This window comes from Copadichromis virginalis, linkage group LG15, assembly GCF_057382275.1.
Source record: "Copadichromis virginalis isolate Kocher_CV1m ecotype Utaka linkage group LG15, C_Virginalis_male_GT1.1, whole genome shotgun sequence".
NCBI lineage: Eukaryota > Metazoa > Chordata > Actinopteri > Cichliformes > Cichlidae > Copadichromis > Copadichromis virginalis.
In genome coordinates, this window is record NC_140632.1 from 3908487 (window position 1) to 3936098 (window position 27612).

General features: G+C 43.1%; 1 protein-coding gene across 5 annotated transcripts in view; it reads right to left on the reverse strand.

Annotated features, from left to right (window-relative positions):
- The window catches only part of klhl29 (kelch-like family member 29), a 276227-nt gene that overhangs the window by 40857 nt on the left and 207758 nt on the right, over positions 1–27612 (reverse strand). For all 5 annotated transcript variants that reach the window (XM_085431405.1, XM_085431403.1, XM_085431401.1 and 2 more), the window contains 2 exons: positions 9877–10059; positions 5613–5793 (listed from right to left, as the gene is read on the reverse strand). In XM_085431405.1, coding sequence (XP_085287531.1) covers positions 5613–5793; positions 9877–10059 — 364 coding nt within the window. The remainder of the gene's footprint in view (positions 1–5612; positions 5794–9876; positions 10060–27612) is intronic.

The window sequence follows — 27612 nt, forward strand, 5'->3', positions numbered from 1 at the left end:
GCTAATATTATTAATATTGCTAATACTATGAGCTACTGGTTAAAACAGAAGTTGTAATCCTGTTGCAGCAAAACGCTAATGAAATGGATTACAGTGTATTTAATGCTAAGGGATTCAGTTTTCTCCTGTGTGCTTGCTTCTTATTTCAGAATTAGAGGATATAGTCACGGGAAAACATCTTTACTGTTTCCTTTTATGACGGTAAGCAGAAGGCAGATGTTGAGCACCTCTGTAAAAGCAGAAGTGTTGGATGTTTGTTGGTCTTGAGCGTTCAGGTCTTATATCTAAGCTTGAGGTCAAGGTCACTGAGATTCAAACTCATCTGAGGTTTTGGGTGTCCACGTCGCCGGCCTAGCAAGGTGATGAAAATACCCCATTACCCTTTTACGGCTGAGGTGTAACAACACAGCAGAATAAAAGTTTCATCTCAGAGTCAGAGACCTCAGCATGTTAAATCTTACAAATCATGACAGTACAATTTGAAAAAGACCAAAAAAACTAGGCTTATTTGGAAGGGTTGACAAGAGAAAGCCTCTTCTCTCTAAAAAGAACGTGACAGCACAGCTTAGGTTTGCAAATGTGTACGTGAGCAAACCTCAAGACTGCTGCAACAGTGTTTGGACTGTTCTTTGGACAGATGAGACCAAAAAGCTTATACCAACTGTCAAGCATGGTGGTGCAAGGATGATGTTTGGGTTTGTTTTGCGACCTGGGCACCTTCCAATCAGCCATGAACCTCTTTGCATACCAAAGTAATCTAGACACTAACGTGAGGCCATCTGTCCGAGAGCTAGAGTTTGTCTGAAACTGAGTCATGCAGCAGGACAATGACCCCGAGCACAGCAGTAAATTTACAGCAGAATAGCTGAGAAAGAGAAGAATCAACGTTTTATAACGGTCCAGTCAAAGTGCAGAACTTAACTCGATTTGAATAGTTTGGAGGACTGTGCTCTCCGTGAACAAAGCAACATTGTAACAAAGAGTTCCTTCACGACAATGTGAGAGACTGATACAGAAAACGAGTACTCCAAGTTATTGCCGATAAAGGCAGTTCTCCTAAGCTACTGAAATGAGTGTAGTTAGTTTTTCACAGGACTGCGTCGATCCTGTGAAAACTGCTTTTCACATGACTGTAAATCATGTTGCTTTTTAAGTTCTCCAGCACAGCCGTGAGGTCTAGCTTCAGGCGGGATACAGGGGTTTTTGTGAAGTTGTTGTTAATAAGTGAAATTAATCAGCTGACAGTGAGACTCAGTGATGTAGTTTTAGTAGTGCATGACAAAGCGACTAATTAAAATGTCTTTGTTATCACATTATTCCTTCATTACTTCACTTTCCACTAAAGACAAATTATACTCAGAAGTGATATGTGGTTCCTGAATAGTCTTACAGCTCAGACTATTTAAAGCAGGGTTTTCTCTAAGTGACAGGAAAATTGCTGAAAGGTGTTTATAATGTGGCTTAAATATGAACACTCATGCTTATGGATGAGTTAGCTGTATCACCACTCACTCTTTTAACCCTTTAAGACCTACCATAGAACCAAGTCCGCCAGAGCTTATAGTATATTTTTACATGCTGTAGTTCCATTTTTGGGAGCATTTCAAGTTGATATACATCAATACAACCATTACAGCCCAAAATTTAATAATATGTCTGCATTAAGTGCATAGTAATTAAATAAATTGCAAAAACGTGCAATAAACTACCAAAAAATTGAAAATCGTTTTTGTTTTTTTAACATATATTTCTAGTTAGAGAGATTTAAGAGGCTTATCCCTCAAAACTGTAAATACAAAAACTAGTTTCCCACCACAGGAAATTTATTTTGAGTGTCTTCATAGTTTTATTTTTGAAATACACCAATTTTTATATACTGCAAAAAAAAAAAAAAACGAAAAGAAATATTATAGTGCAAATTTGCAAAAAAACCAGCATATGCATCAAAATAAACTATTTCCAGCAGTGCAATATGAGTCCTAAGCATCCCAGAAACGACACAGAAAGTCATAAAGTTAAGCATAACTTTTAAAAACACAAGTGTAGGCTCATAAGGCCCTGATGGTAAAAAACTACATTTCCGCCAAATGACGTCACTTCCGGTTTCAGGCAGGACATGGCGGACATGTGATAGTTCACCTGATGGACGTAGGAAGTGTTACGAACAGCTGATCGGATCGGCAAAGCGTGTTTCTGGAATATTATGTTTTTGTTGCTGCAAGTACTTTTTATGCAATTTTTGCAAAGCTATATGTGGAAGGAAACTGTGACCGAGGACAAGCTGATGGCATAACATGTAAGTACAACTCCTCTGGTTTCATATGCAAAAAAAATTATTGCGCTAGCTTACGTGGTTGCAGTGCTACCGGGATTTAAAAATAGTTACGCAAAACGGAGCGTGCCCGCTCCGACCGGCTTTAAAGGATTAATTGGATATCTACAAGGACATATTAACTATTATTAATATTAATATTATCATTAATATTATTATTATTTTATTTATTGATTTATTTTACTTATAATCTTCATATTACCTCTATTGTTCTTCAGTAATTGCTTTGCAGTGAATATAGCTTCATGTCCCAGTCTTCAGAAATGTAGCTGCAGCTCACACTGCAAATATCTGCCAGTTGGTTAATCAACCTTTTAATCAACAACACTGACGACAAAGACATTTGCCAGAAGTCAACACGCCCAATCGGAAAATTAAGCGACTATAGAAATAGCGCATTTTGATTGGAAATCATTAAGATAGTTTAAAACAAAACAAAACAAAATCCCTGCTGAAACTTTAAAAATATAAGAGATATACAGATGCACTGCAGCATAAACCATCCACCAGTAAATAACTAAGTATAAATGGGTGGGATACACAGTGTTAGCCATGAAGTTAACAGTCAGTTCTTCAAGTTGACAAAATGGACAAAATGTACTTTAACAAGGGCCAGAGATGGCTAGATGACAGGGTGACAGCATCTTCAAAATGGCAGGTCATGTGAGGTGTACCCACAAAAGTGTTCGAAGAAAGGGCAACTGATGAACTGGCAACGAGGTCATAGACACCTAAAGCTAACTACAAGGCTGGTGATTGAGGTGTAATGGCACAGAGGAGATACTGCAGTGAAAAAGAAGAAAACAGAAGCTGGAAGACGGCCATCCTCTGAGGACAGGGAGCAAATATGAATTGAATATGCGATATGTATTTATAGTGATCCTCCAGCAAGTTTGTGAAGTGAGAGGGAACATTTTTGGAAAAATGTCATCAGGAACATCCACAACAAGAGGAATATAAGAAACACACTCAAAAAGCTGGAGACAGTGATTAGCTCCTGAGGATCTGCACTCTTTTTAACTTATTATTCTGTAATTGTTATATTTCCCCTTACTTTGGCAGGAATAATGGACTGGAAGAACTTTGATATGTAACACATGCTTTTCCCATTTATTAATTATTTGTTTTACAACACAAACAAATTAAAGTAAGACTGTCAGAAAGCCTGGAGTACTGTTGCTTAAGACCACAAAGTCTGGCTTCCTGGAAGCAAAATGTAAAGAAATAAGGGGCAGTTTAAGACTTTCTACGAGTACTGTAAGCAAGTATCTTTTAAAAATAGCTCTTTTAATGCATTCTGGCCCTTTGTCTAAATGCAAATGAAGTTTCAGGTCACTGAAAACATCGTCTTCCTTTTCTTCTTTTGGAAAGCTTCTAAATTTATTCTAAAACTCTGTTTTTGGAAACTCTGCTTGCAGTGTGGAAGCGTAGACAGGACAGAAAAGAAGACTTATGGCAACGATAACAGATACCCTGTTTGCTACCTGGCCAGGTCTTATCAGTCGAAACATGTCTTTCCCCGAAGCACCCAGCTGCTTCCTGTTTACGGTGCATACCCCGCTGTATGTGAATGAATGAAAAGTGTGCAAGAGCGCTTCGTGCAGCTCAAGATCATTTTTGTTATAAGACAAACACACAAAAAAAGACGAAAAAAACAACAAAAAAATGCTGTCATGGTCAAGGGTTACTGGGACGACCACAGGCAAGTCTGTCTTTGATATTCCCTCCACATGCTACCACAGGTAGTTCTTTATGTTGACCCTTTTTAAACACATAAACATAAACATAGGAATTCTGGCCCTAGTATAGTGAACCCTTGGACCTTGTGACTTTGTTACTCGTTCCACATAACAGTCTTAAAAGGAGACAAAATTAAAACCCGGGTTGCTTAGAAACAAGCCCGTTGATTGCCTTGACAATTGCTTCAGAGACCTGCTGGCGTTTATATGACATGGCCAGAGAAAACAACCTTGACCTCGTGCTACAAATGCCTCGCCTCAGCGCGCAAACCGTGCATTTCCATATTAACTATTCAAACTTCAGCTGTTCTGTTTGGTTTTGTGTAGTGAGTGTGTTCGTGTGTTATTTCTCTGTAGCTTGCACAGTCTGCTACAGCGCAACAGTGGAGCACTAACAACAAGCAGAGGAGGCCTCTGGTCGTTCTTGGAGAGAGGCAAAGTAGGTTAAAGTTTCACGGTGCTGATGATTGAGTCCAGTTGCTGTGGGCCTCACAGAAGCTTCTCATGATTGCACAAAAACACACACCAGGGCAGAGAGTGAGAAACGTGCACGGGCACATCGCACTGTGAAACAGTGATTTCTTTGGAGCCTCGAATGCCCTAGATGCATCGGCAGCTCTCAAATTAAGCAGCTCAGAGACGGAGGAATCAAATGCGTTTCCATTACGGGGCAAATATTCTATCTCCCCCCTGTCATAACGACACTGTATGGCAGCATTATGGGGAAATATCAAATTAGGCTGTTTCATTTGGAGGACTGTTGTGCATTGCGAGAAGCTTCGGAGATCAATTGAGCTGCTAGGTAATGAGCGACAGCGGCCTGCTCTAATATACTCAGTAATGTTCTTTTGATTGCTTTGGTTAATCTTGCTCTGTCGAGCAAGGGAGGCAACCCTCCTCTTCTCCCCGCTTTGTAACACGCTCATCAGCCCAGGTTAGAGGGTAAACTAAGAAATAGGGAGCAGTGTTAAAAAAAAATCTAAATGAGATCAATCAAACTATTAAATCTGGATAACGTCTGCACACGTTCCGTGCCACTAGGGATTCATTATACTCCTTGACGACGTCGCCTATTTCTGGTTTCATGCTGAAGACTTTCCATAAAAGAAGACCCAGCTGAACAGGCCACAAAGTACGACCTCCAGATAAAGTCTCGCTAATGTGCCGATGCCGACGTGGATGGAATCAGACGCATTGTGCCGCTCTGATCTCAGAAAGCAAATCGTCTCACTCGTGCGCCGCTCACAAACACGAGTGCTGCTCCGGGACACCACTCACAGCTGTGACCATTTTAATATCCCCCGGCCCAGATTCACTCCTTTGCACCTTTTTACTCTAAGAAAAAAAATGCTAAGAAACCTGTCTAACCCCTTTTGCAATATGCTGCACCGCACTACTGCATGCCACACCATCTGCCATGTTTTGCTGTGCAGTGTGAATATTTATTTGCTCGAACTGTACTGCTCAGCATCCCCCTACTGACCGCGCTGATCAAGCTCTGACGCGGCAGCCACGACAGAGGTGCTTTGCGTGACTTTTACCTCTCCACGTGGTCCAGGTTCCCCGATACGCCCAGTCCGCCGATCGTGTACAGCTTGCCGTCGTACACCAGGCTGTTGTGCCGACAGCGAGCCACGGTCATCCGGGACACCAGATTCCAGTTGTCCAAAAGAGACATGTAGCACCACACATCAGCCACCATCACACCTGACTCTGTGCCACCTGCAATGCACAAAAAAAAGGTTTATTAGAGTTGATAAGCAGGGCGATCAAGAGATCTGAAAGAAAAACAAACACGCCTCCTTCAGTTTTCCTCTGTCGTAGCAAAAATGGGCTAAATCTTCTGCTTTGGTGTATTTTAGTCGCTGCTGGGGTTTGTGGAACTACTGCTGTGGCAATTATAGGGCTGAAGATTAATGACTGGTTAAAACCAGACCTGTCAGGTGCTTCAACAAAGTGAGAAGGTGCTGAATGATTTCATCACTATCAAAATCATCCACGCATCCATCATTATTGTCATGTTTATTAACGCTAAGAGAATGTGATAGTCAGATTTCCTCTTACTACCGGCTTCATCGCAATTGTGTTCAACAAAGAAGTAAATAACCATCGATCTTCTCTTTGACCTCGGCTCAGCGGACCGGTATTTAATCAGCAGCCTGAAGAACTGTGTTGCATAAGTGATTCACCCCTGATTTCACGACATTTCTCATCTCTTGGCCTGGCTCTCCTGTGCCGTGCTTTAAGGTGCCTCCCATCTCTTGAACTCTATTTCTATGAAGTTCCCCAGCGGTTTATTTACTGTACTCATGCTTTCCAGATGGTAACCCTGAGAAATCAGACACCCACATGTATGTCCCAGTAAAGCTCGGCGCCGTTGATGCATCACGTCCTACTTTGCTTAAATTAAAAACTGGATGTCCAAAAATTTCCTGCTCACGACTCCAAATTAGAGGTAATTGCAAATGCCCCCTGAAGTCCCCAACACTTGTAGCACTTAATAATTTCTCCGCTAGTCTGAGTCCCTCATCTAATAATGTTCAAAAAGAGCTCCACAACCGAGGTGTTATTTATGACTGTGTTATTGTCTAAGCGGTCAGGTGACGGAAAGTTAGTGCTGCTTTGGCCAACCGAGACAGCTGACCAAGATCGGGTTATTCCTTCCTTGCATACTTAGAAAAGGTCACCCATGCTTCTCTCTCGTCTACACTTGACTTCTGCAATGCACTTTACTCTGGTATCGGCACGTGAAACATTTAAATAATGCAGCTGTTACAAAATGCTGCTGCCAAGATTTTCAACACACAGTAAGCGAAGCAACCACCTCACAGAAATCCTCTCTTCAGTGGTTACCCTGGAGTTTCAGAATTGATTTTAAGGTTTTACTTTCAAAAAGCCTTCAGTGCTCCGGCTCCTGCCTATATCCACACTTTAAGCTTAAATTTCAAAACTTACATTTAACTACTGATTTTATCTACTGTTCTGATTTTATCTGTTTTGATTTTATATACTGTTTTGTTTGTTTGTTTGTTTGTTTGTTAATTAGTTAGTTAGTTTATTTGCTTGTTTTAATCAATTTTAAATCATGCTTTTTATTTGTTCTTGTTTCTAATGTCTCTGTAAAGCACTTTGAATCACCTTGTTGTTGAATTGTGCTATACAAATAAACTTGCCTTGCCTTGCCTATATCTGCAATCTGTCAACTCCCTACGAGACCGTCCGCTGCTAGAGATCCACACCTCGACTCTTTACCTCTGCTGCCCTGTGACCCTCAAAGTGTGGACTTTACTGCCTAGAGATGTGAGCCAGATAAACTCTGTATCCTCTTCTTAATCTTTTGCTAATACTTACTTTTATTGCGTTTCTTATTTTTATTACACAATTGCCTGTATTTATCCAACGTCTTTTACATCAAACACACCCCCAACTGGTCATGGCAGATGACTGCAGTTCTGCCAGAGGTTTCTTCCTGTCAAAAGGGAGTTTTTCCTTCCTGCTGTCACCAAGTGCTTGCTCACATAGAGTCATCTGATTTTACAAAATAACCGCCGTGAGGCAACTGTTGTGTTGATTGGGTGCTATCTAAACGAATTTAATGAAATTGAGTTTATATCTAATATAGTGGTTTCTTTTTACTTCTATTACATGTATTTTTTTTGTTATTTTTTAACACTTTGTAACTTTCCGAAAGTGCCATAGAAAAGTTTTCAGTCTCCTTTCCCACCAAATCCTTTATTTCAAACTTCACAACTCAAACACAAAGAAAAAGTTGTGTCACAAAAGCTGGAAAATGAGAATGACTGTGTTTCCTCGTGCGATTCAACATCAATGAGATGTGATGAAAGCACAAACAGGGGCTCCTTTACCTGCACAGCACCTGCGCCTATTAGATTAGAAATAGAAATGAAATAATTTCAGATTAAAGAACTATTTCTGAATTTGATTTTTAGCCCTTTATATTTAATAAAAGTCACTCTTAAAGTACATATAGAAGTTCCCCCCACCCGCCCACCCCTCCAGTCCCCAAGAGGAACAGTGGCAGACTTGGACAACTTGAACCGTCAGAAAGTTGTTTGCTGCTGAGTCATCCAGCCAGCCAAGAAAACTGTACTTGTTTGAGCCGTCTTCAGAGCAGCTCTCTTAGCTGTGTTATTTGACATGTGACACCAGCCGTGATTCAGTGACCCTGTTCAGAGTGCGAGGACGGTTACAGGCCGGAGCCTGTTGATTGGCTGGCTAGAAAAACCCTGATTTCCCCACTGGCTGTCTGACTCCCAGAGGATACATGCAGACCTGTTCCAATGCCCAAAAACACATTTACATTTATATGAAAAGAGGGAGAGGAAAAGGTGCATGCAGGAAAAAGAAAATCCCGTTACATTTCCACTGTGTAATATGAAGGTCTGAGTACCGTGTGAGAATCTCGCACAAATGAACCATGGAGGCAGAAATTCAGTCTGCTGGTAGAGAAGCAACCTAAACGTGTCTCATTGTGGGAGTCGCAGAGCGCACAGTGTGCCACTATGGAGCAAAACAAAGTGCAGAACGCTGCAGCAACTACAGAGCAAGACAGAGAGGAAAAAGGTCTATTAAAAAAAAAACCAAAACCATTTTATATAAAAACGACTCCTCTAAAAAGACATTTGAGTTGTCTGCAGCACAGGGCCGAGCAACATGTGACTAAGCTTTGAGGTTGGCCCCCTTTTAAAACTCTTGAACTGTTTCATAAAAGGTCAGAGAAGAGACCAGCGGCCTGGGTAGATTCACTCGGCCAAATCAAAGTAGCCACAGAGGAAAAACATCTATAATAAAAAGAGGTCACAAATGTCAACTTTGAAGACAACTTCGTGACCGTCTTTAACTCACGTTTGGCTTTCCTAACCTGACGCCGTAATGTGCTCATAAGCATTTATACAGCTACAGGCTGCGTCATAAAAACCAAGAAACAAGTTTATATGCGAATTCTAATCTCGCCTCGAGGTCCATTAAGCCGCTACCCTGCAGCTTATATAGCACTATACGGTCTACTTCAGCAATTTGCCTTGTTGCTCGTCTGTGCTGATTAAAAAGTTGAAGTATGCATGCTGAAGTTGATTTGACCACTGCGTTTGCTGAGATGGAAAATGAACTCTGAAACTGAACTTGAGGTGGGATTTTTTTTTGTTATTACAGCTCGTTGCAGTTAATGGCACTAAAGCACGTCTCAACAGATGATGTAAATGACACCCCCCCCCCTCCAAAAAAAAATCCATTAAGTCTGCCCTTACCTGGGTTTGACAATAATCAATATTGTTCCACACAATAAATCACGAGAGGAACTGGCTGTGGGATGATGAGAGTCTATAGTTATTTGAGCTAAACATGCTCACAATGATAGAATTTAATTCACGCTTAGTAATTTTTTTATTGTCAAAGGCCAAAAAAATTAATAAATAGAAGAAAAGTAGCCGAGTGTGTTCCATTAAGGTCATAAATTCAGTTTTGAACTAAAACCTGACCTGTTAATTTAACCTGTGAATCATCCTGTGTCACCCAGAAGTGATTGGGCTAAATTTCAAGGGAGTATTTCAGAGCCAAACCTGGCTGTAAAGTACACGAGTAATCCCAAAACACTCTCATGGGAAAAAAAGTTTACTTTACTTAGATGTTTAACAGTTTAGTTTATTTACACATTTAAGGATTACCCTTTCAAAACTGCCCTGTTATTAAGTCCCTCTATCATTTTTCCATCTCCGGCCCCACACCACTGAATGTCTGTGACAGCAACGCCACAGTTATACAGCTGGAGTGGACAATTTAGCTCACCTGACAGGTAGATGTTGTCTCCCGCCGAGATGACACTGAAGAACTCGCGGTCGTAGAAGGGCAGGCTGGCCAGTGGGTACCACTTACTGTTCTGGGGGTTAAAACAGGTGACTGCTGTCAGAGAGCGCTGGTTCATCCCGATAGCCTGACGCCCTCCCACGAGAACTATCACCTCCGCTACACCTAGAGGACAAAGAAGCAGGAGGAGGATGGAGGAGGATGATTGCGGTGGATAAAGGAGGGAAAGAGGTGGGAGAGAACAGGTCATCAGGAAAGGTTTCCACCAGTAAATAGAGGCCAAGACTGAACCAAAGGCTCTTTGTGAAGCTCTCAGTGCAGCGGTAACCAGCAGACATGTTTTGTGGCGTGCTGTCTGGCTTTTAAGTACAGATAAAGTATACGCATTGGCTGCTTAAAAAATATTTTTCACATGAATACTGAGAGGTGATAGAAATAAAAAGTTTCTTGTTCTGAGTCAATACGTTTGTCGGAAAACAAAAGAAAATGCAAAGCAGGAAAGTTTCCTCTTGGTCGCAGGAAACTGCTGATTTAAATGTTGAAATTTAACTCAATTACCAAGACTGATGGTGCTGCCATTCGTTTAGTTGCCTCCCAGCTCTCAAATTCTTCCTTCCCACGTGTACTACAGGCTCTTGCCTATAGATTTGCCCAAACACACACACACACATGCACTCGTAGTGAAACGCGCACCACTTTGGCATGCCATAAGAGAACTGCATATTGAATAGGAAAATCAATTTGTGTACATTTGTATGTCAAGGCGGGGCTCGTGTGATTAAGAAGATACTTGAAACACGTTCAATGATTATCCCTGTAAGAGCTCACCGGATCTCTGCTCTCAGGCATCCACACGCACACACAGAGATGGTGGATAAAGACACCAGTGATCCAAAACACACAAACAGGTTGGCAGGCTGCCACATGCGTGTCTCAGGTCCTCTCAGTCTCCGGCGGCGGCAGCAGCAGCAGGTTCCAGAGAGCAGGCAAGACGACGAGCCGACAGACAGAAATGAGCTGTGTTTGTAAGCAGCAGGCAGGCAGGTGGGCAGAGGGAGGCGAGCCAGGGAGGGAGAGGAGGATGATGAGGAGGAATAGAGACTGTGCGAGAGGAGAGAGAAATATGGAGGAAAAGGGGGGGAAAGGTGGAGGCAGGAGAGCTAATCTTCATACACTCCAAACCAGGGTGAACCCCTGGTTCACCTGCTTGGATCGATACTCTTCCTCGCGTGCACTCTCCCGACAGGGCACATCCTCAGGCGGCCGTCTTTTCCTTCTGCTTCTTCCTGTTAAAATTATCCCCTTATCGTTTCTTTTCCCTTTTTATTTCTTCTTAAAATTCACTTGTCTTTCAATGCTGGTAAAAACAGAGGGCTTTTCTCTTGGAAGGGGAACAAGGGTAAAAGACGGGGAGATACAAAAACTACAATGGGCTTTGCTGAAGCTGAGCAAACAGACAGAGCCAGTAAGCGCTGCCTCAGACATATCGTGGACATACAGCTTAGACTTAGTGGACAGCTTAAAGCCGGCTGGCTCTCCTCCAGTGAGGTTTTTAAGAATGTGCTCCTCCGCGTGGGATGCGAAAGAAAGCGATGGCTCGAGAAGAAATTGTGAAAGTGTCACCGCAGAGATGAAGGTTTTGGCATTGTGCAGAAGACGTAAGAGTTTTGCACGCTGCCGCCCGCTCTGGATGTGTTTTAAAGATTTGCAAACTTGAAGTGCAGTTTAAAAAAAAAGATTTAGTCTTGAACTTGTTCCCGTTGCACTTCAAGCCTCAATCAGCCCGAGACCTCCAACAGACCCTGGGCAATCAGCTAGTAAATGAGCGTGCAATTTTATAGGACAGTCACGGTTACAGCGGCGGTTCTTTGCCAAAAAAGCAAAACAAAAGCAAACCAAACAAAAATAAAAGTCTTTGTCTTCCCACTCATGAGACTCCAACCTTCACACACTCACAGATTAATTATACTGACACTATTCTGTTAGTTCTTCCCCGTGATGAGTTTGTTGCTATTACTCTACATGCTTGTACTCCATTTCTCTTGATCACGTGTTATTTTGCAACTTTACTGGACTGTAAACGTGCGACTCTTTTCCTCGCCTTTATAGGATTGAATTTTTCATCTCTTTTCATCCCCCTTTTCCTTCATCTTATTAGCTGTTTCACTTTTGTTGATATTGACTGGCTCAATTAACTTGGCAAAGTTTCTGTGTCTATGCCTGAGCCAATTTGGGATTTTCTTTCTTGTGTGTGCACATCAATCAGTGTTGCACAGTTTAAAGGGCTCTTTTAAAATCTACGTAAGTTTGTATTGTTCAGGAAGACATATTCCATTTAATTGCATCTTAAGACAACGCGGACGATGTATTAAACTGAATTTCCTGATATCACGGGTATGTTTTTGCAGCTGGAATTCTAAAATATGACGATCGAGCTCAACTTTAATAAGACAAACAAATGATTCCACGTGCCGAGTCAACGTGCCTAAGTGGATGCGCACCTCGGGTCTTTATTATCATCTAGTGCACATGCGCAGGGTTGTTCCTGGTAGCTTTCTGCTTGGCCAGACACGTCAGGGAGAGTACACATCTGGGCGCTGACGCTGCGGCGCACCTCTGACCTCTGAAGCCCCGAACGCATTCTCAAGCCCGCATAAGCCGACGCCGGCCTGTCAGAACGCAACGAAACACGAGTACGGCAACCGCTGACGGGGAGTCGTGGCATCGGCTCAGATGGCTGGTGCGTGCGCGCGTCTGTGTGTGTTTTCGTTTTTTCTCAGACAATGAAGCCTCACAGGGATGGCTGTCAGTCAGTGTGAGGTTTGATACCAGTTAGGTGGAGGGATGAAGGGATGGAGAATCGAAGGATAGAGACGAGCGGTTGGGGATGAAGGGATAACCAAGTTCTGACAGCTCTCCTTTTTTTTCCTTGACAGAGTTTATACCCGTGACTGCTGGGGGAGAAAATGCCTCCTCCTCCTGATAGTTACTGACCTTTTGTTGCATTGTTGGTATACTTTCCATCTGACTGTATTTAAGGAAATAAAAACATCAGCTTAACTCAAGGTTTGAGTAACAAACTGCTTTATTTGTGAGTGTGTTTAATTGATTGGACGTTCTGTCCTCTTATCTGTCAAATAACACAAGTGACAATATCAGCTGCATCTGGTTTGGACCTAAATCAGATCAGTTTGGTTTGGGAAGTCCTCTTGAGAACAGGGATGGTTAGGAGAGGTTTTTAAATGTGGTTGCAGATCCTGTTTTTGGTTCCAGTGGGGACCAAGAACATGGTGAGGTAGATCTATTATGTCAAAAGTAGTGGTGCACAAGAGTTTAAACTGGGATGGACGGCTCTATCCAAATACTGACAGCAATGCTATCAATGTGAGGCCGTGTGTCAGGTGAGCAGACGCACGTAGGCTGTAGAGAGAGAGCATAATGGCAGAGGGAAAGCGGTACAGAGAGTCCTTTTAGTCTTTTTTCATTATGAAAGAGCTCACTGAGGTCACCGTCTTTACAATCCGACTGCTTATGGAAACCAAAGTGTCCTCAGGTAGCCATGAACAAGAAATAGAGATACACAGTGACCCACACTGGCTTCAGTGTTCAGACCTGCTAGTTTGGTGGTTTATCAGTAGTAGCAGTGATGCAAACTACCAATGACAGCCCGATCTGGACTTCACTCTGAGCTGCTATAGTTGCATTTTTACTAAAGGTCGCTTATTCAGGATACACAGAGAAACATGTTGATTCATTTAGCTATGTTGGTGTTCCTACTGTCATGGTCCGGGTGAGCACGGGGTTTTTCCACTCCGCTGGGTTCTACCTTCAGGCAGAGACTCCAATCAGCTTCCACACCTGGTTCCAATCAAGTCACCTGCATATAAGACCAGCATTCACAACAGACCTCTGCCAGATCCTCTGCTAACCCATGTCAGTGCTAGGCTGCGAACCCCATGTGAGAACCCTCAACTACTGCTTTTCCCTCACCGTGTTTTTCTTTGTCATAGGACCCACCTGGCAGTCACGTTTCCCGAACTACTCTCATCTCCGCCTGGACGCTGGTTCTGTCATCTGGTTTCTTCCTCTCCACCATCGGACTACACCTGCCAAGTCCCTGCCAAGTCCCTCACTCCACGCATATTCTGGATCCTCTCTGGACACTCCTCACCCGGAACCCCCTGGACACCCCTTCCTCGCATGACACTTTAAACCTGCAACGCGTAAGCCCTAACCTCCATAGCCTAATCCTGCAGCTGTGATTCACTGGACTGCCACTGACTACTTGTCTCTTCTCATTATAGTGACTGCGTACCTCCATCCAAGCCGCTGCCCCTTTTTTCCATCCGTGAAATCCAGCACCTAGCCATAGCACTCAGTTTCATGTTCACAGTTTGGCCTCACAGTTCACAGTTCATAGCATTTCATAATTCATAGCATTCATAGTCTCCTGTTGTGTAATTTCACTAGACACTTGTAAATAAAGCACTGTGTTCACGCCCGTTTGCCTCCCTCTGTGTCTGCATTTGAGTCCACACCCACAGCCGGGCCCTCTCGGCCGTAACACCTACATCATCATAACAATGTTTGCTTGGCTAAGTAACGCCATGGCAGTTATAAAACATGGAAGCTTCCAGGTCGTAAAACCTCAGCCAACACGGGAATTCCTTAAAACCTGGTTTCTATCTGAAGTCTGTTTTTGCAGAAAGACTTCTGGTCCCATAGAAGTGCACGGGGGGTTGATCTGATATCCTCGTGTTGGTGTTGTTCCAGGATCAACATTGCAAGTGACCAATCAGAATGTTGTGACGTCATACTTTTGCAACTTCGGGAAAAACCGGCGTAAAACAAAAAACTGTACTAAAGCTGCGTGAAACCCCCTCTGTCCGCCGATCAACGGACCCTAACGCTAACCCTTTAATAAACAGTAAGCAGAATTGATATTGTCCTTGCAACATTGGAATTTCATAAATGCACGAATGGCTTGGCGCGCAAAAGAATAACGTCACAACAATGTGATTGGTCACTTGCAATGTTGAACCTGGAACAACATTTTCATGATGGTCTGGGAACAACACCAACTGTAAATATCAGTTACATCTGTTTGGCATTAGAAACACAGACGGCGGATGAGTTTAGCAGCATGGCAGAGAGCGAGCATAAAGAGGAAAAACAAGGTGACGGGAGGAGGCGTATTGTGTGGCAATACAAAAAGCTCCAGAAAAGGATGTAGTCTGAGGGACGGGCAGGCTTGTGTAAGAGCTGATTCTCAAATTGAAGCCCACCCACGTAGTATGATGTGACCACACACACACACACACACACACACACACACACACACACACACACACACACACACACCTGAATGTTTCTGTGCATCACTTCCACCCATCTTTGACGGGAGCACACGGCCCATGCTTTACCCCATGCTGGATTCTCGATGTGGATGCAAACACACAAACACACTTGTACACAGATGTATAGTCAGCAAGGCTGATATGAAGATAAAGATAGAATGAGAAGACTGTTTTTTTTCTCTTTCCCTGCATGCACAATGGGTCTTATATCACCTTTTTATTGGTCTCCTTGGTCTCTGCCTTGTGCTGCGACCTGCCTTTCCTTCTTTCTCTGCTGTTTTTTAACCCCGTGGCAAACATCTCTCTCATTCTCTCAACCTACGGGAGACTTTGCCCTCTCTCCTGCTTTCTTTCTCTTCCGTTCTTTTTCTCTTAAACCCCAAGAGTCTTTGCTCTACCTTCCAACGTATTCGCCATTTCATCTTCCTTCAATGCTTCCTGCTCTTTTGCCTTGTGCACTTTTTACCTTTCGCAGCCTTTTATGACCTTGCTTTAACCAGGCATACTTTGCAGCAGAAGGGCCACAGGGGCATTGGAGGTTCGGCTGGGTTGAGTCACAGAGACAAAAACAAGGGGGATAGAAGTAACTCAACAGAGTGGAACTTGAGACTTTAGTTTCAATACAATCCAGACAAGCTGTACTCTCAATATCTAATTACCAGTGTGTACTACAGTACAGCACCGAAGAAACAAATCTCAGCTTTGAAGTTCAGGTACTAGTACTAGAGTGGGTCACCTGGATGATTTATTACACTTGCCTGACCTCTCAGACAGACAAGGTGAATGGATCACCCTCCGAGTCCCACCCAACGTTCACCATGGATACATCCAGATGTTCGCTCGCTTGACTCTTACTGACATCCAATTTATAGCTTGTAAATAAATAACCATTTGAAACTGTGAACTGTGACGCCCAGTTTATCTTATCCTTGAGCAATACCTACATTTGAAACATTATCTATGCAAGTTTCTTTTACATGCAAAACATATACAGCTTCTTAAGGTATTTTTGTATTACGTTCCTCAGAAGTAGAGCTACGATACGGTGCGACTAACTAAAGTTTCACGGTTGCAGATTTTTAAATGTGTGAATTTTGCTTCTTTTCCTTTCAGTAACTTTGATAATTTAACAGTTTGGCCTGTTGATTGGAAAAGCAGCATTGTGCTTCTGACTTGAGCTCTAAGATCAATTTTTATACTTTTTTGTGTTTTAAAAAAACTTATTTAGGCTACCAGCAGGTAGTCCACATTGAACTCATTCAGCTCCAGTGCAAACTCTTTGAATGTTCGGGCTGTCATTCGCTGCCTGACAGCTTAACCACCAATCAGAGCATATTATAACATACTTCAGGCAAGTCCAATTAGCTACTGATTTTCAGTCCAGTTCTTGTGTATTTTGGCATGCCCATCTTTTCTCCCCGTTTCCCTTCCTAAAGAACCCTTTTTGACAGCCACCCCTCCAAAGTGATTTCTGATGAGGCTTTAGTGAACTGTAGGTGGATCAACTGAACTTCCAGATGGATCTCTCAGGTCTTTGATGGATATTTTTCTTATTTCTTAAGTACGTGACTTTCAGATATAGTTCTTTTATTTTTAAGGCCTGTCATCATTTCTTTTGTAACGCACTTTTCCAGCTGTCTCATAGTTTTTAAGGACACATGGCTCACCAAGCAGAGCCATGCCAAATGTTCGACTACTAATTTTTGGGGAATCGCTCTGCTGAAATTCATTGCAATTTAGTTTTATTAATGGTGCCAAACCAAAACAGCATTCACCTCAACTTGCTTTACACTGTAAGGTAAACTCCTACAATTGGTCGGCATGAAACATGAAATTTCCCACTAGTGGGACTAATAAAGGTATCTTATCTTATCTAATCCTTCTCTCACCCCAACCGGTCGCAGCAGATGGCCCCGCCCCTCCCTGAGCCTGGTTCTGCTGGAGATTTCTTCCTGTTAAAAGGGAGTTTTTCTTTCCCACTGTCGCCAAAGTGCTTGCTCATAGGGGGTCATATGATTGTTGGGTTCTCTGTATGTATTATTGTAGGGTCTACCTTACAATATAAAGCACCTTGAGGCGACTGTTGTTGTGATTTGGCGCTATATAAATAAAATTGAATTGAATTGAAAACCCCAAGCATCCCCTATGAGCGAGCACTTGGCGACAGTGGGAGAGAAAAACTCCCTTTTAACAGGAAGAAACCTCAGACAAAGCAAGGCTCAGGGAGGGGCGGAGCCATCTGCATCGACTAGTTGGAGTGATGCATGATTGCAACATAGTAATTGTTGTGGACTTTGATGTCCTTCATAAATAGTTACTTACTGTAGTTGAGTAGTCTTAACACTTTCACCCACCAGTGTGGGGCGCTATTGCCGAAAGCTACTGATCTGGTCATTAAGTGCACTCATTTCAGCTTGAAGAGATTTATTACTGTACACAACACATCTTCAGTAAATTACACTATCAAACATTCTATTTATATATATTTATATACACGATCTGCTCTGAAAATTGATTTAAAGCACTTCTCCACGTTCTCTTTTTTATATTAACTGTACATTTTCTCCTTAATGCTTAGTAGAGGAGGTGTAAAGTATGAAAACCATATAATTTATAAATGAGAACATTGCTCAAATAACTGTTCAGACTGTAAGATTATGTCAATTTAAGCTCTATTTTCCATAAGTCTCTCCCTCTAAAACCTATCTGCTTTGCAGCCAGACATAAATCATAAGACTACACAAACGACAACCATCTCGTCTAGTGTGACAAAAAAAACAAAAAAACAAAACAAAACAGGGAAAATCTGTTTTTTTGTTGTTTTTTTGTTTTGTTTTTTACAAAAGCGTGCATAGATATATACATGTGTAAATAATATACATTCATATAGAGTTTAAGTGCAGAAAACTATGAGGATGAAGACTTTTTCTCATTGGGTATCACAGTCCCACTGACAGCCGCAGAGCCGTCTTCTCTTATCTGAGCCGCTTCTCTCCATTCTCTCTCTTTAGCATTTTTCCCCCTCCGAATCCCATAATTTCTCTCCCGGGGTGTTAATTTGCTACGGTGAGGATCAGAGGGCCAAAGGGCTCCAAAGGAAAATCCAGGGAGGGTGCAGTGAGCGTGCTTGAAATGGATCTTGTGTGCTTGCGTTCATGCAGTGTGTGTGCATTTTATTGTCTGCTGGCTGGTCTCCTTAGAAGGGAAAAACAAACGTCGTGAAGGGTTTAAGTGTCCTCGAACAACACTTAGAGGCTCAGTTCACCTCGAAATCCCCTTCCACAGACCGAGCTAGCTACACTGCTAGAGGAATGGGCAATGAGAGCTTCACATGTACAAAAACTGGTTTCTGTGTGTACAATAGAAATCATTTATAATATTAAAATGATCTTTTCTATTAATGATACCGGTGACTACTAAGTGAACTGTAGTTAGCATCTTTTTGCCCGTGCTTACAACGCACAGGTGGAAGCGAGTGAAGATCCTAGACATCGAGCAAAATAGCACCGTAATAAATGTTGCTCATGTTTGGGATGAAACTTTTTAGGTTTCTTTGCTTTTTAGCAAGCGCTGCACACTGTTGATGCTGTAGGGGAGTGGTAGGAAGGCACTGAGGCGCTGAGGAGCGAGCATAAATGAGGATCATATCTTATTTTTTAAACTTTGTTTTGTCCAAATTTTCCCAATAAAAGAAAAACATGTCAGTTCCTTTAGAATTCAACATATAGTGGATCTAAACCTTCTGGGCTGATGATTCGATGAACTTTCCATCCAAATGCCTCAATCTGCACCGTCAGCACACGCGACGACAGAGCCCAAAGCAGGCTCACCCCATCCCTCCTGTTGAATATTGGATGAGGCTGATGCATCCTTCCAGCCTCGCAGCAGGTACAGCAGGTCAGAGTACCAGATGTGGCATGAACGATGCTGAGACTGATCCGTGCTTCTGTAAATGCTGTTCACTTTGCTCGTGAGCACGAACTGCGGCTCAGGAACAGGATGAGTCAAGGTTTCTGGCAGCGGCTGGGGAAGCAATCGTTCACTCGTTCCCCTCCTCCCTTGCCCTTTCCCTCCCTGGGAGCTCGGGCTGGCAGCAGTCACAAGTCAAAAGGACAAGTGGAGGGAACCTTAATTTTGGCTGCAGCCCCCACAGACACTCGGACCAGTGGTTATCTCTTCTGGATTTACTGCCTCCATGTTACATTTATGAGCCGGGACAGTTGTGTTTGCTGAGATTTTCACTGATAAGCCCAAAGAATATCAAAAAACTCATACTCCCAATTCTCCAGTGCATAGCTGCATCTAAGTTTCTCTCTTCTTTGCTTACTTGTTCTGTCTCCTTCTCCCTCCCTCGCTCTCCCTCTCCCCCTCCTAAAATACCAATCTCAGACTCCAGAAATAAAATCGGAAGAGGAATCTGCTGAAGGGCACTCTTCGCAGAGAGCGATTAAGACATTTCTGGCACATTCTCCTGAATCCCGCGTTTCCGGTTTGAGAGGTGAGGCAGAGTAATCTCATGCTGCATTGGCTCTACAAGACAAACCATGCTGAATAATTACAGAGCAGGACAACAATCAACAAAGTCCTGACATAAAAAAAAGGACCCAGCAAAGCACACAATTGTCTTTCCAAACTGCTGACAGCCTCCCAGTCGCCATCACTTTTGCCTAATGGTTAGCATTGAGGCTGTGCATCCACACAGAAAGATGACAAATAAATTCAATTATTCCACCAAAAAGAACTGCTGTCAGCAGTGATGAGGAAGCACTGGAGGGGGATCAGCGATGCGGAGTGGTTTATCAGACCCGAGCCAAAAGCAGTAGGTGGCAGACTTCAGAAGAAAGTTATCTGATGATCTTCTATGCTCTCTTTACAAGCTGTGAGTGTTGTTCTCCTTTCTTTGCAGTGGTTGCACGCTACGACTACTCTCCAAGGATCTCCTGGCTGGCGGAGGTGTGAACGAGTAGATGAATGTCACGCCTACGGGCCTTTAGGACCTCGCACAACAGCCTGCTTTTATTGTCTCTAAACTGTGGATGCAAGTCGCACTATTTGTGCTTGCTGATCTAATAAAATCCACCCATTTTAGACCGCCACCACTAGCACAGCATTTTCTGGCTGGCCTTATGTCGCAGGAATGTAAAAACGGTCAGTAACAATTTGCTGTGAGCTTTTTCTTACTTTAAAAGTATGTAATCTATAATTACAACCTCCTTTTTTTCTGGCATTAAGGGTGACAAAAAAAGCTAGTTGCACTTTTCTAGCTTTAGATACATGAACGCTTGATTACAGATGATGAAGTGGACAGAGGGAAAGGCTGGCTGAGAGTGCAGCTACTGTTTAAGGATTCCCTCCCACAGTGTATGCATTTAAAGTTTTAACAATGTGAGTGTGTGTGCGAGTGAGCAAAGACAGAGAAACAGTATGAGGCGAGCAGGACCCCTGCGTCTCCTAGTCATTACAGCTCATTTGTCTGAGTGCTATTCCACTTGGCTGGGTTGAGTTAACAGTTTGCCCTGGCGCTCTCCACCCTCCTCTGAGCCGAGCACAGTGACACATGTGGAGAGAAGGAAATGGGAGCATAATGTATGAGTTTGTCTCGGTGCACGCACATTCGCACACAGCATGCACACAAAAGAAAACTTAGCTTGCTGCTTAATAGCAGGCAAACGCAAACTGTATATGGATGTCAACACTCCTCAAAGCTGGAGTGCAACTCATATGACTTAAGGCAAAAATGTTTGAGGGCAAAATTTGCAGCACCGGCGGCTGTTTAATCCCCTCCCGATCCCCTGCAAAGTCTAATGACAGCTAATCAGATGCACATCCACAGTCTAATTAACCAATTAGCAGCTAATGGATTCACATACACTACACAAAATGCCACGGATTCATTACGAGACACCCATAGTTTTCACTTTACCCAAGACTTTTTGGGCCAAATGTGAAAGACAGAAGGCAGTTAACGCAAAATGCACAGATGCAGTAGCAAACCGAGGGAAATTAGGGGTGACAAGAGGAAAAAAAACAAACATTTAAATCAATGGTGCACATTATGTTTAAAAAAAAAATGCAAAAAAAGAAAAGATGCAACATCGCTATCGGTGCGCACACATTCACGCAGTAACCGAGCGTATTAACACATCTAATTTTAAATCTGCATTTGTATTTGAAGATCACAGAGAGCCAGTTTCGATGCCGAACACATTTTTTGGCTCCTTAATTAGCATCCAATGAAATTAAAGTTCTCAGCTGAAGAATGAACTTCATGTCACGGTTGTGATTCGGGTTTCACGACTTTTGTCTCCAGAGGAAAAAAAATGAGCTTTGCCCTAACGTCGTCCAGTATCGTTACAAACAGATTGATCTTATTCTATTTTTTCCCCATCAACACAGTATTATTTACTCTGCAAAGAGCAAAACAAAACGTGACATGCCAGGGCTTGTCAGAGTGACTGATTAACAATCAATAAAAACCGAGCAATTAAGTCCAAAAAAAAGAAAAGCAAGAGAAGGAGAGAAATTACAACATTGCAGCACAGCAGGATTCTACATAAAGAAAAACCTGGCAAAAACAAGACAATTAAGGGATGTGTGAAAACCATCTGGCTGCTTCTGTTTAGCCACAATAGAAATAACTTTTTTATTTTTTTTAGAGCTTGCAGCTAATGGAGCAAGTACTCATTAAAATGTCTCACTTTCTGTTAAACTTAAAAAAAAGTTCCTGCTATTCCATCTTATAAGCACACTGCAGCGTGTATCTTCATAGGCCATTAATATTCTTATTAGCGGTTAGCTTACACTTGTCATGATTTATGAGCTTAATTCAGCAAAACCCTGGAACAAATGAAATTTCACAAGCACATTTAGTATCTTCAGAAAAAAAGAAAACCATATCTAAAGCGTATACATCTATATTAAGAAAGTAGCTAATATTTGCTGTTGTTTACTTATGTACAGTTAGGAATGGGAGCTTGTACTTCTACCCTCTGGTGCCTTTTAGTATGTTTAAAAAACTGGCAAGTTTTTATGGGCTGTAAAGTCACATTTCTTTTACTTCATTAAATTCTTACTGCTCTCTCGTCAAGACTGTTTCCTGGCATTCGGCAACTGATTTCAGTAAGAAACTCTCTCAGAAAAGCCACTTTCTGCTACGTGTTCAGTAAAGCTGGTACATTTAACAGCTCAAACAGTATAAACACACCAGGATACTCAGAAAACAGCGAGAAGGAGAGTGAATAGTGGATGCACACTGATGATATGGACAAAAACAAAATCATTAATGCTAATGTTGCTCCGTGTGCAGAACAGCTATTGCTGACCAACATGGTACTTTACACAGTTACTAGCTCTTTATCCTGTGAAAGCCTACTAGGAGTAACCCTTTAAGCTCTTTTCTGCACCGAGTGGTTTCTGTCACGTCTCAGGCCTGGATATGGAATAAAATGACTGGATGTGCAACAGAAGTTAGTGAGGGCTGTCTCTACCTGTGCAGCTACCTTTGGAAAACCCCCAAACCTATTCGAATGGTCGTCAAACAACGTCTTCATTGATATAAAATGAGGTGTCAGTATAAAGGTGACCTCTGACCTTGAGCTTGAACCAGTTGGGTGTTAACTTGGGTGTCCACGCAGCCCACACACGACCCATCCAGCAGGGGTGGCACAGGAGGAATCGAGTACTGAACGGGCCAACAGCAGTAGTTTCAGGTTACGTCGACCTGACGTTTAGCTACACTTCCAGGGGGGTGAGCGCTACGACACAGCTACGGAGTAAATTACACACTCAAGCATAAATCCCCACGAAGTCTTGATGACATCCTTAGAGACCGTACAGCTTGTCACATTTGTAATGCTATTGATGTGCATGTTAGACGATCATTTAAAAATCTGACTTTAGAAACTGTCTCTCGTCTGATCAGATATTTTATTGTCTGTTTGAACAAAAGTTCAAACACGTTGAATTTTAAAAACTTCAAACCTCGATCTTAAGTCGTTCAATAGTTTATATATACAGGCTGAACTGGGCGGTCCCTGCCTTTTGCCCACCATCAGCTGGGATATTCGACCCTTACCTTTCACTCTGACCTTAGGTTAAGATGTCAGAGAATTATCTCTGTTACCTACCAGCCAAACAGACACCTTGTCTTTAACAAAGCCTAAACATAGGGGATAAAGAGCTGGCCTGGCTCCATCAGAAGCTCGCTAATTAACTTCCTGTGTCCCATTTGTTGCATCCTTGGAAAAAAAAACAAACCCCAAAACAACAATAACAAGATTTTCCTAAAACGCAAAACTAATTGGCTCGCAAACCAATTTGGGTGTTTTATTCATTTCCTCCCCCCATGAAATTAAATATATACGACTTGTCTTATTCCTTTTTTTTTTTTTTAAATAGTCAGCCTTAATGATCCATTATTCATTGGACTCAGCTAACAAATGGCCGAGGAACACCAGCACCATGAGCGCAACTCTTATTATTTAAGTCTCAATGTGAAAGGATGTTAATTAAAAATATGTCCCGCAAGAATAACTTTAAAAAAATTCAAGGCTGGAAAAAGTGCAATTCGACTCAAATTTATCTCGAGTGTAAAGAAATGGAGGTGTGAGGCGTGTGTCCGCACGCACACTGTAACACACCCACGCATGCACGCGACTCACAAGTTCACAGATTGACTGCGCTCAGCAAGAAGTGCTTCACGGATGGCAGTTTTCCTTTCTTTTTCCGCATGACAGACTTATCAACCGAGCTCAGGTGGTGCCCCATCTGCTTGTGCACATTTAAAATACACACACACACACACACACACACACACACACACACTAGCTTACTGCTTACACAAGGAGACGCATGCTCAAGGAATAAACTCAATCAAATGTCTGCCCTTCAAATTTCATTTCTGATCCCCTTCTCTCCCCCTCTGTGACCTCTCCTCCTGTTCTTCCTTATCACTGGTTCGCCTACACGCGAGTGATACCGAACAACCTCAAACTCTCCTTCGAGTCTTCATCGTTTTATCTTTCTTGCCGTCTCCTCGTCTGCGGTGAAATCCCAGCGACGACGTGCCCCGCTGCGCAGAACCCACCTTGCCCAGCGGAGCAGATGGTTGAGCAACAGAAGCGAGGCAGGCGAACAAGCGCGTTTGGCATCACGTGCACGCTTAAGCATCGTAAAATATGTTAAAATGATGCAAAAAGCATTTGCTAACCCAAACAAGAAAAGGTGCATTCAGTGCATTAGAACGCAGGCTTCTCGGCAGTGACGCCCTGATTAAATGCATGCCTCAGACAGTCAGTCATAATAAGTGTTTTAGCTTCACGGGAGTTCAAAACTTGATCGGAAAAACTTACATATATTTCTCATTCATTGAGCCATTGGGGTATAATGCATCATGAATGTATTCATCCCGGCAGCATTTATGCATTTATATAATTCTGTTGTACAGAGCCACAAGCAACTGGGAATCAATACACACTTCAGCCTGCATAATGGGGGATGTAGAAGGCATAAGATATGCACATACCAAACACTATAAAATGCGCCTTGACAGAAAATGCTTCAAGAAAGTGCCGAGAACAAAGAGAAACTAGCGGCTCGAGGATGAGTAATGGGATGAAGGTGAGCATATGTAACGCCACAAATGTCTTCTCTCAAGAAACAGATAATTCTTCTCGTGCTGCTGGATTAAAGATGCAAAAGAATAAGATATTGATCTAAGGCTGACCTCCCCATGTTTTCAAAAACTCCACGGCCGGAGAGCAGAGTCGGCTCGGTAAACTGACCTGCATAAAGTCCCATTTGTTAGGCAATTATCTTTATTCTACCATGCAGAAATGACTTGTGCTGAACGCTAAGGTGTGCTGGTGCGAAACTCATAATGCCACGCAGACGCTATAATTAGGTAAAGATTTACAGGGTGAAGAACGGGATCCTGGCCGACCTACGGGGAAAAAGAAATCTGACGGCCAAAAGCAATTTGCAGGCGCCCTCCAATTTTCTGGAATTATCATTTGATTTTAATGATGTAAACAAACACTGTCTTCAAATGACTTGGACTTGGGTTGCAGTAGAAGAGCAAATGATCGGCCAGTTCCAAAAATCTCAAAGCAAGAAATCCTACTGTTCAGAAACAGCTCCGACGATGACGTCAACGTGTTTACGGAAGCGGTTGTGGGATTCATTGGGAAACTAGCGGATGATACCGTGGAGACAAAGACTATCACAACGTTTCCCAACCAGAAGCCGTGGGTGGATAAAACCATCCGCGACGCTCTGAGATCCCGCACCGCTGCCTACAACACGGGACTCATGACGGGGGACATGGACCCGTACAAAGCCGCGTCATATAACGTGCGGAGGGCGGTGAAAGAGGCGAAGCAGCGCTACGGGAGGAAACTAGAGTCACAACTCCAACAGAGTGACTCTAGGAGCCTGTGGCGGGGACTAAGGACAATAACGGACTATAAAGCACCAACAACCGGTATGACGAACGCGGCCGTGACTCTGGCAGACGAGCTGAACACTTTCTATGCTCGCTTCGAGGCTGCAGCTAAGGTCTCCAACAATGCTAGTGTTAGCGGCGCTAACGGCTGCAGACAGGAAGATACTGCCAGCACCGGAAACGTGCTCGTCATCTCCGAGCATGAAGTAAGGAGAGCCTTCAAGAGAGTGAACACCAGGAAAGCAGCAGGACCAGACGGCATCCCAGGTCGTATCCTAAGAGACTGCGCATACCAGCTAGCTCCTGTGTTCACTGAGATATTCAACATCTCTTTATCTCAGTCGGTGATCCCCACATGCTTCAAAGAGTCCATCATTGTTCCTGTCCCGAAGAAACCCCACCCTGCTTCTCTCAATGACTATCGCCCTGTAGCCCTCACCTCAGTAGTGATGAAGTGCTTTGAACGCCTGGTCAGAGACTTCATCATTTCTTCACTACCAGACACACTGGACCCACTACAGTTCGCTTACCGTCCAAATCGTTCCACAGACGATGCCATCTCTCATCTCCTCCACACATCACTCACTCACTTGGACACTAGAAGGGGGAATTATGTTAAAATGCTCTTCATAGACTACAGCTCTGCATTTAATACCATAATTCCCTCCACACTCACCACCAAGCTGGAGCATCTGGGACTCAGCTCATCTATGTGTCAGTGGATCTCCAACTTCCTAACTGGCAGACCACAGGCAGTAAGGATGGGCGGACATGTCTCAGCCTCCACCACTCTCAGCACTGGAGCCCCCCAGGGGTGTGTTCTGAGCCCCCTGCTGTACTCTTTGTACACATATGACTGTGTGGCCACTACCAGCTCCACCACCATCATCAAGTTTGCTGACGACACCGTCGTGGTGGGCCTGATCTCTGATAACAACGAGACGGCCTACCTGAAGGAGATTAGGAATCTGGAGAACTGGTGCCAGAGGAACAACCTCCTTCTAAACGTCAGTAAGACAAAGGAGCTGATAGTGGACTTCAGCACTAAGCAGGAGAGGAACTACCAGACCCCCGTCATCAACGAGTGCCCAGTGGAGAGAGTGGACAGCTTCAAATACCTCGGAGTTCACATCACGCAGGACCTGTCATGGTCCTGTCACATCAACACCGTGGTGAAAAAGGCCCGACAGCGTCTCTACCACCTCAGACGCTTGAGAGACTTCCAACTGCCCTCCAAGGTGCTCAGGAACTTTTACTCGTGCACCATAGAGAGCATCCTGACGGGAAACATCTTAACCTGGTTCGGGAACAGCACCATGCAGGACAGACGAGCTCTACAGAGGGTTGTGCGGTCAGCTGAGCGCACCATCCGCTCCGAGCTCCCTGACCTGCACTCAATCTACAGCAGGCGGTGCTGGACCAAGGCCAGGAAGATCGTGAAGGACCTCAGCCATCCCAACAACAGACTGTTCTCTCTGTTGAGGTCAGGAAAGCGATTCCGCTCCCTGAAGACCAACACAGAGAGACTGAGGAGGAGCTTCTTCCCGCAGGCGATACGGTCTCTCAATCACACCACCACACAGTACTGACCCACACATATGGTTCTTACACACACACTGGACTTTCTGGACTTTGGTTTTGCACAACACTGGTCACTATATTCTTCATTTCCGGTTAATACTTGTACAGCTGCTGTTATTGTGTATATATTTATTTACATTTATATTTCTTCATACATTCTTATATAGTTCTATATTGTGTATTTTGTATTTTGTTGTACAGTTATTTTATTTTCAACTTTAATTTATATATTTATCTTTATCTTATTCTTCCCAGTTAAATTTACCCTTCATTCTAATTTGTGTTGTACAGTTATTTCATTTTTAACCTTAATTTATATTTTATTCCTTCTTAGTTAAA